The following is a 16,022-nucleotide window of genomic DNA, read 5'->3' as shown; positions in this document are numbered from 1 at the left end:
AATCTAAACAATTCGAGCTTAGATATACATGTGTTAGGAAAACCGAATCAGGAAAAATGTGCTCAAAATTTGTGTATCATGTTATACAGCAATTCTTGCTTTAATATGTGTGAAATATATTCATTGATTTTAGTTTGTTTGCCCTAAGATTCTTACACAGTGTTTGTCGAGAAGACATTGGCAATAAGTGAAGAAAAATAATTCCAAGCATTAAATGACAAAGTGTTTTAAAATAGTATAAAAGCGTAATTTCTATAAACTGTTTACCCGTTACAGATCTTGTTTGTATGGTACAGTAGAGAACCAATTATCCGGGATGCTCGGGACCATCGCTATCCCGGATATCTGAATTTCCCGGTTTTCTGAATCGACCAAAAAGTGTCGTTAATCGATGTTTTATCGAACCCAACCCGAAGTACAGGGAAAAAGTGTATTGCATAAAGTAAGAGAAAAAAGAAAGGTACTCCTAACTTTAAAAAGAAAAAAAAAATGGTAGAAATATAACATTTGAAAGAATAAAAAATTTTTTAAGTTTAGACAAGAAAATCAAGTTTAAAAAATACAAAATTCTCATATTTATTTTTTAAAAATAATTACAATTCCTAAATTAAATAATATAAACAAAAGCAATGATTAAATAACGCAATATATTTCATACCTAATTATAGGGGGGAAACGATAAAATAAAAGGAGAACTTATTAATCTACATAAAAACACTTGAATTTATCGAACCGAAACGATAGTTAAAAAAGGCACTAGCATAAATATTAAAACCCGGAACAAGGCAAGATCAACGGAATTCAAAAAACTAATGATAAAATTTATGAATAAAAAGAATTAATTTATTGAGTGCGAAATTTATCGCGAAAAGAAAAAAAAATCAAACGTAGTGGAATCAGAAAAACAAAACTGCAATCTGCTTCATAAAATAATCCTATGTTTAAATTAATAAACAATTCTCCTTTTATTTAATTTTTTTTGTTGATAAAAACAAGATTTTTAATTACAGCAGATGTGATTCCACACCAAGAAAAACTTGCAATTGATACCGCACTTCAAAAGAATGAGAATTTATTCGAAAGAAAAAGATTTTATTTTTATTAGTCGATGTCAAATAAATATATTTTTCTCTTTTCTTTTTCTGTTCACTGATATGCATGGAATGCATTGTCCCCACCCCCCTTGTAAATCAAACAGAAAGCGAAATCAGCATGCCACACCCTTGAGTTTGATTGACGGTCTAAAGGAAAAAATAAAACATTCCTCCCTTCCCTGCCTTCAAGGTCACGGAGGAAATGACGTTTCTCTGGGTAAACGGGGAAAAAAAATTTCCCCTTCCTTACATTTTCCTCTACTCAATTTCAAGGATGAGTCCAATTTCCGCTTTTTTCGTTCTAGTTTAAAATCGTGCTAGTTTAAAATGGCGGGAAAATCAAGCAAAATTTTTCCCGGTTTTCTGGTTTCCCGGTTATCTGGATACCGGATAAATGGTTCTCTACTGTACAATTATCTTTATACATAAGGAAATCTTCATTATAAATCTAGAGACGGACATTGTCATTACAAATATTATTTAGAATTGCCTTGTACTCGTGACTAGGCATTTGAAACTTAAGTTTAAAAGTTATTTCGGCAGTTTGTGTTAAAGTGTCTATATTTGCAAACAGTCTCAGGAAATCTCCTCATAATGTTTATGTGAAAAGTTTGTTACTTATGAAATATGTTATTTGAGCAATGTTTGTCTTGTTTGAGTAGTGTTTAGACTAACATAAAAATTTATTTAGTTAGCCTGCTAAGCAACTAACAATAGTAATAGGTTAGGATAACTAAATTTTTATGAGGCATATTAAATGAATTTTTTGTCCGCATTAATTTGATACTTTTGTATCTCTATGCATATGATAAAATATTTATTGAAAAATCAAAATATCAATTTCTGATTAACTTGGCATTTGAAACATAAGTAATTATAACATTTCAGTGAAATTTTTAATGTTAATTATCTACAACAACTTTATGTAAAGGCACATATTTTTATACAAGGTGACATATGAGTCTTGGAACAAATACTAATATTACGAAGTATACAATGACTATTCAAGTTGGTGAGAAAACTTATTCTTGTGAAACATATAATCAGAGTTTTTCATAGAAAAGTTATCAAACTGATCACATTCGGACTCTTGCTGGTTAAAATAATAAATGTAAAAGGAGTTTTTTTACAAAAAAATAATGTGACTGAATACAGTCATGTCAATATTAGTGAAAAACCTTTTCTTGTAGTATATGTAATAAGAGTTGTTCTTATTTCAGAGTGATCTGACTCAGCATAGTACTTTTCCTGCTGGTGTGAAGCCTCATTCTTGTAGTATATGCAGTGTTTTCATCATAGAAAAAAAATGGGTGAGAATTTCTCACCCTTTCTCAAAAGCAGGGTGAGATTTCAAAAAGTTAAGTGAGATTTCTAAAAACTAAAAAAACACTAAAACTCTTTAAAAAAAATTATTTCTTTGATTATAATAAATTTTTAACGTCTTCTATTTTTTAAAGCATTGAATATTTTTGGTGCATCATCATAGAAGATTTTGCCTTTACAAGGTATTTGTCCATCTTACATAAGTGCATAAAAAATTTGAACGTCTTACATGAAGAAACCTTACCTACAGTGAACATGTGATTGTAGAGAAATGTGCTCTGAAAGGGGTTCCGTGGTTGTGTTCTGTTGTTCGAAAAGGTTCTAAACAATACTGGTAAATAGGGAAGCTAGATAATGGGGCAGATGATGAAAATAATGAAAGATCTAGGAAGAAAAGTGAAACGGATTTTTTTCTAAATGGCGTAATTCGAAGCTTTTTCCAAAATGCAAGAAATTCGCGAATTTTGAAATTGATTTATAGAATGCGCGAATTTCTCGCGATAATCATTTTTTAATGCGAGAAAAGAAAAAAATATGCGAGATTCTCGCGTTCTCGCGCTGTAGTGAAAACACTGATATGTAACAAGAGTTTTTCATATATTAGCAACATGATTAAACACAGTAGTGTTCACACTGGTGTGAAACCTTTTTCTTGTAGTTTATGTAATAAGAGTTTTTTACATCAAAGTAGTCTGACTGAGCACAATCATGTTCACACTGATGAGAAACCTTATTCTTGTAGTTTATGTAATAAGAATTTTAAAAAACGAAGTCATCTGAATGTACACAATAGTGTTCGCACTAAAGAGAAACCTTATTCTTGTAGTATATGTACTAAGAGTTTTTCACAAAAATGTCATCTGACTGTGCACTGTCGTGTTCATACTGGAGAGAAACCTTATTCTTGTAGTATATGTAATAAGAATTTTTTTAAACGATGTCATCTGAATGCACACAATAGTGTTCACACTAATGAGAAACCTTATTCTTGTAGTGTATGTACTAAGAGTTTTTCACAAAAAAGTCAATTGACTGTGCACTTTCGTGTTCATACTGGAGAGAAACCTTATTCTTGTAGTATATGTAATAAGAGTTTTTCACAAAAAAGCTATATGACTGCGCACTTTCATGTTCACACTGGTGAGAAACCTTATTCTTGTAGTTTATGCAATAAGAGTTTTTCATGCAGAAGTCTTCTGACTAAACACAGTCCTGTTCATACTGGCGAGAAACCTTATTCTTGTAGTTTATGTAATAAGAGTTTTTCACATCGCAGTAGTCTGAATGTACACCATCGTGTTCACACTGGTGAGAAACCTTATTCTTGTAGTTTATGTAATAAGAGGTTTTTAAGCAGAAGTCATCTGACTAAACACAGTTCTGTTCACACTGGTGAGAAACCTTATTCTTGTAGTTTATGTAATTTGAATTTTTTAAAACGAAGTGATCTGAATGTACATAATCATGTTCACACTGGTGAGAAACCTTATTCTTGTAGTTTATGTAATAAGAGTTTTTCACAAAAAGGTCAACTGTCTAGACACAGTCGTCATCACACTAGTGAGAAACCTCATCTGTGTAGTATATGTAATAAGAGTTTTTCACAAAAATGTTATCTGACTGTGCACTATCGTGTTCATACCGGAGAGAAGCCTTATTCTTGTTGTATATGTAATAAGAATTTTTCGTGCAACAGTCATCTGACGAGACACAGCAGTATTCATACTAGGGTTAAACCTGATTCTTGTAGTTAATTTTTACCCCCCTGTTCACCGTTGACACTTACCTAACACAAAACACCCAGTTCCGAAACCCTGGTTTGGAAATATTGACCACGAGTCAAAAAGTGCATTCTTCATTATTTTATTAGCCATCTGTTTCGTAACTAGGGGTTTCTTAACTCGCTGTTAACTTGCACTCCGGGTTAGATTTTCAGCCTTATTGACAATTAGAATTTACGATTCTATTTTTAAAACTAATTTTCTATGAAAGAATTAAAAAAAAGATTGATTTGAGTAATTAAATTTGAATCATCACTCTTTTACTGGACAAATGTAAAAGATGTTAAGTTTCCATTCCCTAACTGACTTGTATTGATATGCAAAAGGATCTAAGTATTATTATTATGAATTTAGATATTTTATTATTATGGATATCATAAGGCTGTGAGCAAACATAAAAAATATTACTGAGATTCAGTTAAAAATATTTTTATTTCACACAAATATCTAATACTTTTATTTGAAACAACGATCAAGGGGATTATGCTAACATCCTTCTCATCCTTATTCCCACATTTTTAATATTTTTTTTCTCTCTTCATAACATATTATTGATAACTTAAACCATTGAGAAGAATTTTCTTTTATTAAACACAGTAAATGAAATTGTATAAAATAAACTTCTCCATCTAGATAAGCATAAATCAACACATTCCTATTATTCAGAAGAAGTTATAAATGACTATTAAAAATTTTTTTGAAGGCAAATGCCAAAATTTGAACAAATATTCCAAAACTTTTAAAAAAATAATATATTTAAAAATTTTATTTTTTAAATAATTGTAAATGGAAATATATCAGTTGTCTATACCCCAGATGTGTCATAAACATGGGTTCCACTCTTTAGTCCTTGGGACTGAAATCAGTCTTGAGAAAAACCAATAGACTAATAAATTCTAGCAATTTAATTAAATTTTCTTTCTTTTTTCCTTAGAAATTTAAAAAATTTTTTGGCCAAAAATAAAAAAATAATATATCTTTATTAATACACATGATATTGTAATACATATGATATTATATATGATATGGTAATGTGAGGACTTTTATTTATCTTTTGGTCAGCTTCACTAAATCTTATTCTTAAAGTCTTGACAAATGGGATTGATTGAACTTCATTTACTTGTGTAATTAAATTTGAACTATTGCTGAATCTAAATCTGCTCGAGTTTGCTTGCCCCGCTCTAACCTATTGTCATGCTGGACAAAGTTAAATCAAGATTATATTTTTTTAAAAACGAAAGAAATTATAGTGCTAGAACAAAAAAAGGGTAACGCTGAAGTGAAAAATAGAGATATGAATGGTTTCAGGTTGCTCAGTTATAGTTGTAAAAAAATATATACAAGGCTCGCTGTTATTTTCGTTTTGTTTGCTAAAAAAAATATAAAATAAAGGAAAACATTTTTAGAAAAAATAATCAAATGATTGATTTAATATGCAGGGCTGATTGCGCTCCAGAAAAAATCCGGATTTCCGGAATTTTTGCTAACAGTGATCCGGAAGTTTCCGGAGATCGAAGATTCAGGCGTTTCAAAAAATCATTGATCAATCAAATTTTCAAAGGTGGAACTTAAAAGCACAGTTTATTTTATTTGTTTGTAAGGGAGAGCCAGAGAGATACTTTATAAGCTCATATTCATGATTAGTTTTCATTTTTTATCAGTAAATAGTTGTTATAATCATAAACTCATGAAAGAAAGACATACCGTATATTCCGGCGTATAACGCACACTTTTAATACAAAAAATAACATTGGAATTTACGTGTGCGCGGTATACCCCGAATATAAAAAATTATAGATTAAAAAAATTTAAGTTTAGAAAAATATTTTTATTTTAAAGAAATAACATACCTATATACTTCATTGATTTTCGTTATTACATAAATAGTTCATTATATTCGTCTTCCGTTATTTCTTCAGGCACATCATCACAATCTGTTTCGTCTTCATCATCTGTGTTACCCTCATCCATGAATAAACAGTCATCTTCTGATCCGTCCACATTATTTGAAATGCTGCATTTTTTAATGATTTTCTAACCATCTCGGGCTTAATTTCATCCCATGCTTTTAATATCCACTCGCACACTGTTTCCAAACTTGCATGACGCATATATCCTCCTTTCTTAAAGGTTTTCTCGCCCTCCAACATCCAAGTGTTCCACTGTTTTTTTAAATTGGCTTTAAAAGCAGAATTCCAATATCTGAACTAATGGTGTCAATCCGCCCATAATAACTGCCACATCGGTGTTACATTCTTTCAACAATTTTTTTTGCATTATCTGTAAGATGCGATCTAAACATTTCCCACACTGAAAGGCTTTCTGGTTTTCTATAGATACTAGACGAAGAGTGTATCTTAAAATTTAAAAAAAGTTATTAGAAATTACGGGAGCGCGTTATGCGCCGGAATATACGGTATTTGTAAATTTTAATTACTTCTCCAGGTATGTGTAAATGGTATAGGTATGTGTAAAATTTTAAATATTTTTAAGTGAACTAAAAAATATTGAGAAAAAGGAAAAAAACCTTGTTTAAATTTTTTTTCTAATTTTTAAATTAAACTGTTCTTTTTTTTTTTACTCAATGAATTTTCCGGAATTTTGACTTGGGCTCACAATTCACCCCTGAATATGTAGGCTATTATCACGGAAAGGTAAATTTTGGTGTCATTTAGCTATAAATTTCTAAAAGTTTGGTAAACAACGCTAGACAGTATTATTTGGTCAAAAAATAAGTTAAGTCTTGACATTTTTTTAGAGTGGCATCACTGGTCATAAAGAATCCAGGTCATATATTTAAAAAATTTTTAATTAGAGACGGCGTTTTAATTTCATATAGTATTCAGCAATTAATCTCTTCCGAATGATTCTATTTTTTCCAAATGTTCAGCTGATTATTTTATGGTTATAAAATTATAGATGGTTATTGAAGTCATTTGATGCAGATTATTGTGTAGTTTAAATGTTAGCTCAGATTAAGATTTGCTTTGATTACATAATACAGTACAGAACCCGTTATCCGGAATTCAGAAAACCGGAAAACCAAAAAACCGGAACGAAATTCGATAAATTTTCCCGCAATTTAAAAAAAATAATTTTTTTTTCCTCATAAGATTTTAGGATTTTTTTTTCTTTTTTGAAAGATGTTTGCCTTACCATCATTTCAGAAATAATCATTAGTGTATTACCTCATCGTTTTTTCTTATTTTTAAGATTATTTCCAAATATTTTTTTTTTAGTTGGGTTTAACACTAAAAAAACGGCTTTTTGTAGCGATTCAGAAAACCGGAAAAATCAGTTATCCGGAATAGCGATAGTCCCACGATCGTTCCGGATAATCGGTTCCCTACTGTATTTATTTTAGCATAAGTTTTAATATATATTAAAAATATTGTATATGTTCTTAATTTTATTAATAGTTTTATTTTATGGATGAAAAAAAATTTAAAATGCCATTCGTTATCTTCATATCTAAATATTGCAAATTATTTGCCTGTTCATCTCTTAACTATATTATATTTTTGGGCAAGATCTATAATAATTTTATGAATTGTATTCTTGTTTATATTTCTTTCAGCATCGATTATTTTTTTTTTTTTTCATTTAAAAAATTAAATAAAAGCTAGTTAAATTATTTAGAATCTTAATTTCTTGCATTATTCTTGTGAATTATTGACACAAACTGTATTATCCACGGATTTTTTTTCTGAGTGAAAAATAATTTAAGTGCAGAAATGACTGCTAGTAATAATTTGAGACATATATATGCAGGCTGACCTCTATTTAACTAAGTCGCTAAATCCCGATAATAAGTTCGTTGTATGGAAAATTCATTAAATAGAAAATCACCTTTTGAAATACTTAAACAACACAAAACAGACTTAAAATTTATAAACACTAGGCATTACTAAAATAGCAATAGATACACCTTTATCTTGTAAACTAGTATCTACTATTTATTTTATAAATATTAACCATAAAAGAAATCTGCGCGGAAAGCAAGAGTAGAGCAAAAACATTATGCAGTACTACATGCTACTTACATTTTCATGCTACCTACACTATCTTGCTACATACATGTTCAAATAAAGAAAAGCTAAATTTATGTATAAAATTATAGCTGCATTTATTGTAAAAGTAGTTTTAATCGTACATTACCATTAAGTTTAATTGCTACTAATTAAATCTTTTAATTTGGTCTGAGTTTCTCTTTCTGAGTACTGTTTTCTCTAAAAAAACTTTTGGAGAAAGCAGTGGCTTTGAAAATTAATTCAAGATCATTTCCCCTATAAAATGCGTTAACAAGTTTGAAATGTTCAGAATATTTTGGGAAATAGGGAAGTTGAATCTCAAAGAAAAGTTCTTTAAATAGAAAATTCACTTCGCTATTTGGAAGTTATTTTACGAAGAAATTTCCAAAATGTTCTTGGTTCCTCGAAAAAAATTGCAAAATAGAGAAGTTCGTTAAATATAAGTCTGATTGCAATATCTTCTATGGAAGGTATTAAATCATGAAAACTTAATATCCATTTTATTAATAAGCATTTATTTGATATAAATTAATTATAGTTACATCTAGTAATAAACTGACCTCACTGAACATAAAAAAAGCAACCGAACATCAAAAATTTTAATTTTGAAAACATAAATAAATAAAAATTCGCCTACTGCGCATCAGTGGTTACTCAAACCAGGGAAATCTTCAGGTTAAAGTTAGTTAACTCTGGGTCCAACTGACACGCAGTTACGTACATGGTGAAATGAAATTTTAGAATCTAACCTAGAGTTGCTCTTATAAAACCTGAGGGTTAGTTTCCATGGTGAATACAGGCGTTAGAGTTTATCTCTATTAAGGATTTTTATGCTCAGTGTTCTGTTCATACTACTGACTAACTTTATTCTTGTTGTAAGTTTATACAGATAATGTTTAAATGATCTGTTCACAATAATTTTCATTTTAGTTATTAATCTCATTGTCTAACTTTATTTAAAAATTTTTATAGAAAAGTATTTTAACTGTCTTATCCAGAGCTTTTAATATCAAATCTGTTTGTGATTTTTTTTTTTTAATTCAGTTGGATATAAGACATTCAATATCATGAGACTTAGAAATAGGGACTTTACTGACGGTGGCTATAATTGGCTGAATGTTAGGTTTCCTTACCATGAATTCTGTTTAACAGCAAACTGTAGTATACATTTTCAGAATACTTCTTGCATATTTTGCAATCAAAATAAATAATTTTTTATAAAAATTAGTCTGTGATCAAATTTTACCTGTATTTGATAAAACTTAAAAGTAACAGAAAAGTTATATCTTCTTATCAGAATGTTTTATACAATGTCTTAAAACTGTAATTAGAATTCTTTTTTTTTTTTTTTAATGTTTTTGAAATGAATTAAGAAATAAATGATTTAAACTAAATAAAGTATGGGAATCAATAATAAATTATTCAATTTTAAGCAGATAAAATTTTATTCTATCATTTTTTTTATTTAAATATCCTGAAAATTTTATCATTCATTCTTCCAAATATAATGTGCGTATCCAATAAATATCATTCTGTTATTTGAATTCCTTCCTGTTGTAGCAATTTTAATCGCCAGTAGTGTAGAAGTAAGAAAACTATTTCTTGCATAAGCCTTATGCTTAAAATGTCTAAAACAATCTACTCAAAATGTTTTTAATACCTTTGTAAATCTGTAAATATATAAAATATAATGAGGCTTTCGAATATAAATAATATTGTTAACTTTAAACCATTACATCTTAAAACATGACTTTTTTTAAATTTTTTTTTTTAACCTAAGCATGAGCTTTAAATCATAATTTTCAAAGTGTTGGAGAGGTAATTTTTTTCTTTTTCTTCTTTTTTTAAATTTCAGGGGAAAAGAAATGATTCAGTTTTTTTTAAATAAATCAATTAGATTTCAAAACGAAATTATTAAATAATGAAACCAAAACTACTGCGTAGAATTACTTTTTCACACACAAGCCTTGCTATAGCAGCTATCAAAACATATAATGATAATACGGCTTAGGTGTAAAGTTGGGTACGAAAAAATACAATTAAATACTCTTTCAGAAAAGCGAAATTGTTTTCTGTACAACCCCATAAAATACGATTTTAAACACTGAAATAAAAATTATCTAAAAAATTCGGAATCAAAAGTTTTATTTAAATTTGCTGATTTTTGTAACTTTTTCTCTTCATACTTTACAATTCAACACATTTAACGTAAGGTCTGAAATAATATTAAAAGCATTAACATGCATTATTAGATAAATTGATATTTTACTAGTATCTAGTATACAAACATTTAAAATGTTATCGGAAATATTTATGGCCGTTTAGATCGCGTAAATACCAAAAACGTGCGATGCACACTGCTCGAAACAATTAAAGGATATTGTATAAAATTACTGTATAAGCTAAATTTCTTGTGTGCTAAAGATGAGAGTCACAAATCGATTTTTTTTCTTATGTTCTAACTAAGGCTCCTATACTATCAGAGCTGACCTATCAAGCAATATTGGAGCAAAAAAGTTCGCAAGTTAACGTTATTTTACTATTCGTTATGTTACTACAGAGATGCCAACTGCTGCGGTCACGCCAAAATAATTTAAAAAACGGTAAATAACTTTAAAGTAAATTTTGCAAATAGTTGACAATATTTGCTTGCTTTGAAAAATGTAAAGCATGTAATAGAACTTTAAAGTCGTGAATTATATATACCCACGCATTGTTTAGAAATAGTGGTGGATTAAAATCTACTAAATCGAATTTATGAAACCACGAAATACAATTAATAAACTACCACTTGAAAATATTTATTCGCTGTGCTTATGTTAGCTCTTTGCTCCAACAATAAATGATAAGTCGGCCTGTCTAATTAAGGGGCTCTAGTTCTAACTTTGCAGTATGCAAATTTTGAGTTTGACGTTGAAGACGACGCTTTAGCGAGAGCGAATTTGATTTGACTTTCATGTCAGACAAAGCGGAAAAGAATGATCGACATTCAGTAAGCGCTTTGTTTCGATGGGTGCGATGTCTCTTCGAAATCATTTAACCGAATCGGAAGCTTAAAGAGTTGTTGGCTAGTTAGAGGGTGACCAAATACAAGCCGAAGTAGCAGGAGCCTGTGGCGTAACTACCACTACGAAAATTAAACATCAATTCACTGGTATATAAGACGTGCTAACTTGATTCAATCATGGGGTACCTTTACATAGATGACTGTTGAAATGGTCTGTAACTACTCTCCCCACATTGGTGACCTGGACGTGATATGAACACGCCTACCTTGGCAGTAACGCCCACTTCAATATGAACACGCCTATCTAGACAGTAACGCCCACTTCGATCTGGAAACGCCTACTTCGATGGATGGTCTGCATTGAACAGTTGACTTGACTTGTGACTGCGACATAATCAACCTCCTCACGCTGTTGCTACTCAGTCTCGTCTCGATTTAACACAACGTCTGCCTACATACACACGACTACTAATGGCAACACAGGAGCGACTACGACTGTGAAGTTAATACACCTCTCACATTCAGCACTCAAAAACCCGGTGATCTTAATTCCAGCTCTCCCGGTCTTTCACAAGTACAGCAACTAAGTGGAAACCGTTCATCGAATTCTATCTCTGATAAAATTCTAGAGGGGCAGTATTGTAGCGTAACTACCACTACGAAAATTAAACATCAATTCACTGGTATATAAGACGTGCTAACTTGATTCAATCATGAGGTACCTTTTGATAGATGAAGGTTGGCATGGTGAATAACTCCGCCCCCACAAGCCACTGAAGTTTTACAAAGTGTGATTTCCAGTATCTGGGATTTTTTTTTGGAGACTGAAAGATCAGGGAAGGGGCTTAGACATGCCAACAACGCGCAATGAAGACCGTTATTTTACGCTTACGGCTCGGAGACTACGAAATATAAATACCACTCTTCTTCTACAACACATTCATTCGACTACTGAAATGACGTAGGTAAGGGATCAAACACACCCCATTGTAATTGGCAATATTTTCTCTAACTATTTATATTTTAGTTTAAAAAATTGTTTCTTGTTTTGCTTTTATTAGGTAAAAAACAACACTTAAAAAGTCATTCTATGGCATCGATATAAGGCTCTTCCTTGTTCAAAAATGTAGAATATTTGTTCTTCCCTCACAATACCCAGTATGTTCCTGTCGAGTGTCGTTTACTAAGTTAGCTGATTCCTCTTTATGATAGAGAAATGTTCACAGCTTCAAATTACCCTGCTTTATCTACACTCCTCAAAAGTGAAATTGCAACACCAAGAAATAATGCACGTAGCGTCATGCAAATTTCAAGAGCGATAGTAGTGAGATGGATATGCAAATGATTAAAAAAACAGACTAATAAAATCATTATAAAGCAATTTATTCAATATCTAATGTGGGCAGCTATACAGGCCTCAATCCGGCGAGGCATGCTATCAATGACTCCATTGATGGTTGCCTGAGGTAACCTTTGCCAAGCCACATCCACTGCTCTGCGCAGATCATCGATGGTTTGCACCATTGGTCCTCTGTTCATGCCACGTCCAATGAGATCCCATAGGTGTTCCATGGGATTCAGTCTAGAGAGGCTGCCGGCCAGGGAAGGATGTCAAATCCAGTCATGCTGTTAAGAGTTCGCCGTGCGGCCTGGCATTGTCTTGCTGGAATACCGTGTTGGGTGCGCCCTGCAACAAGGGCAGAACAACGGGATACACAACTTGTGTGACGTAGCGGTCAGCTGTCAAACTGTCGTGAATGTGTACCAGGGGCGTTCTGCGATCAAACATTATGCCACCCCAAACCATGATGCCCGGCGTAATAGGCTGGTTCGCAGCGTTCTCCGTGTCGCCGCCATACCCGTCGACGGCTGTCATTTCTCCACAGAAAGAAACGAGATTCATCCGTGAGCAATACCCGATGCCATTATTGGATGGTCCAGGTACGATGATGATGACACCACGCCAGGCGTCTAGCCCTGTGTAAAACGGTCAACGGCACCCCTGTTGCTGATACCCGTGCACGTAACTGTACTTCATGCAATCTGTTGCGTATGGTTTGGGTGGACTCAGATCCACCTGCTCCTGAAGTCAACCGTCTTCGGATGGCACGTGCCGTGGAGAAAGGTTCTCGAATAGCCAACTGGCGAATACGCCGGTCTGTGCGCTCTGACGTGCACCTGTGCACACCACTTCCTCTTCGGCGTGCACGTAGTCCTTCCTGAATCCATCGTGTGACACAACGTTGGATGGTACTCACGTTGTGCCCAACACGAGTTGCTATTGCGCGCAGCGACAAACCAAGTTCATGGAGTTCGATAATACTGTCACGTTCCCTGGTCGTTAACTGATGGTATTGAGCTCGCCGACGTCTCAGAGGCATTTTCTACGCTTTTTCGAAAGTCGCAAATGCTACGCAAAACCTCAGATGCCGTTTATGAGAAGGGAAAGTTGCTGGCTTTTATAGCCCGAATATGCGTACCCGTACCACGTGATCAGATGCGTGCGCAAATTTAATCATTTGCATATCCATCTCACTACTATCGCACCTGAAATTTGCATGACGCTACGTGCATTATTTCTTGGTGTTGCAATTTCACTTTTGAGGAGTGTATATCTATGGGGAATATCTACAGGAAGTAGGGAAAGATAACTTGTTTGTTTGAATCTGTTTATAAATGCTTCACAGGGACATTTTCCTAGAATTTTGGGGGTGCCTTTTTAAGATTGAAATAAGATGCAACCAGTGGATAGAATGTGCTCTAAGAGTAGTTCTAACTCTCAAATGAAACACTTTATCGTCATTTCAGTCAAGAAACGTTTACTATGATGTGCTCAAATTTTGTTGTAACTCTCGTTCTCTGCAAAATTTTTAGTATATTTTTAAGTACACTTATATTTTAATTTAGTGGACTATTTCTTATCGTATATTGTATTTTCCTCTTATAAACATTTTATTAAATTTTTGATGATAATTTCTTTCCTGCATTTCACACTTTGCTGGTAAAATGATTTAGTTATTTTATTTTTAAATGGTGTTTTTTAACCAGTTCAAAAAACACCCTCAAAGAATTTTATTCATTTGGAGGAAAGCTTACATTTAATTCAATTATATATGATGTTGTATGTAAGGGCTGAACCTGGATTAGATTTGAAGTACCAATATATTTCATAAATTAGTTCTCTCTATGGTTTTTGTAATCGTCCCATTGTTATATTTATTACACAATAACTATTATCAAAAATGAAAAGATATTAAATATTGCAAAAGTGATAATTCTAAACATATAACTGTGTAAGAAAATGAAAATTTTTTTTTTTCGAGCATCTAAGCTGTAAATATACAATAATTAAAAAAAGGTGAAGATTGACAACTGAAAGTCTGCTCAGATTTAAATACTTTAATGTAATATATAATGTAAAATTAAAATACTTAAGTTATTTAAAAAAATTAAAAATGAACTTATTAAATACATAAAATGAAATAAGTATTCAAAGTCAGTAATATTTCCATTGAAATCGGGTTGAAAAGAAATTTTACTTTATAAAGTTTCAAAATAAGGTGTTTTTTGTTACATAGATTTACATGTTAAGCTTATAAAAGTTAAGATTAAACATCGGCAATTACTCAAAAGTTTTGATTTGAAGAAACTTACAGAATACTGTAAGAAAACATTCAATTTGTGGCAAATGATTTTTTTTTTAAATTTTTAATAAGGTAATCACTTTAAAAGAAACAGAGCAATAAGTATTTTTTTGAAAAATCCAATATTTCAAACCAATTATTTATCAGTAGCGTCTTTTCTATATACTATTTATTTTGGATAAATTAAATAAAAAGAGAAGAGCATTATGCAAATCTGAGACCCACAATATATTATATTCTCTTTAAAATTTTCATAAAACTTTCCTACTACACCTATTCTATACACCTATTTATTTCTACACCTATTCTATTTTTTACTACATCTATTCTATATTTCAAACATCTTGATTTGAGTAAAAGTACAGAATATCATAACACATGAAGGTGGCTATACTGCTCTAAACTCAAAGATTATTACTTACTCAATGAAAAATAATAAAATAGAGTTAAATCTATGTCCAGTGTTAAAATAACAGAAACAGCGAATGTCTCATACTTAATGATCCTGGGACACATATTTATCTAAGAAAGTGTAAACCCTGCGACGGACATAAATATTTTAATAGATAAAAAATTTATTTTAATAAAAAAAAAAAAAAATCCAAGTTAAAAATAACATCATAAAAATGTTCATTTAACGATATTTTACATTTAATGTTTATTCTTTACCTAATATAAGAATTTTGTTCTCAATATTTGTTTTTATACAGCGCACAATTGAAACTAAGTAATTACAACAAATAAAGTATTTTTTATACAGATTTTCATTATAAATGCCATTAGACATTAGAAAAGTTTTTTATTCTCTTTCATACTTCGTTTAAAATCTGTCTTACATTATTACAAAGCAATCGAATGATGGGAGATAAATGTAGCAATCGTTTTTTCTTTCTTTCTGAAATTCTAAACCTACTTAGTTTGTTTAAGTAGAAATATCAATCATATTTTACTGTCCCTTCGAAAAACCACATGTCTTCTTGCCAAGAATTTTGTTAGAACGTTTTTATTTCATCGAAAATATTAAAATTAAAGAAATTGTAAGTAACTTAATAGATTAAGATATTAACTTTTTCAAGATTCAACAGAGAATTCTCGGTGTATTCAGTATAGTTAGAAATGCTTTGATTCTACTAATACAGGGG

The 16,022-nt window shown here is 31.2% G+C and overlaps 1 protein-coding gene across 1 annotated transcript; it reads left to right on the top strand.

Annotated features, from left to right (window-relative positions):
• LOC107438961 (uncharacterized) lies at positions 1–4,705 on the top strand. The gene is made up of 2 exons (XM_087161082.1): positions 1–235; positions 2,315–4,705. Exon 2 carries the CDS (start codon positions 3,026–3,028, stop codon positions 4,169–4,171), a length of 1,146 nt encoding a protein of 381 aa, XP_087017208.1. The 5' UTR covers positions 1–235; positions 2,315–3,025; the 3' UTR covers positions 4,172–4,705.
• The last annotated feature ends 11,317 nt before the right edge of the window (positions 4,706–16,022 follow it).

This window comes from Parasteatoda tepidariorum, chromosome 4 (assembly GCF_982258835.1).
Source record: "Parasteatoda tepidariorum strain Cologne lab strain chromosome 4, Ptep-v5.0, whole genome shotgun sequence".
In the NCBI taxonomy this organism is placed as follows: domain Eukaryota; kingdom Metazoa; phylum Arthropoda; class Arachnida; order Araneae; family Theridiidae; genus Parasteatoda; species Parasteatoda tepidariorum.
This window is presented reverse-complemented; position numbering and strand designations above follow the sequence as displayed.

Excerpts from the sequence above, each read along its gene's own strand:
- LOC107438961 (XM_087161082.1), top strand. The coding sequence starts at position 3,026 with ATGATTAAACACAGTAGTGTTCACACTGGTGTGAAACCTTTTTCTTGT.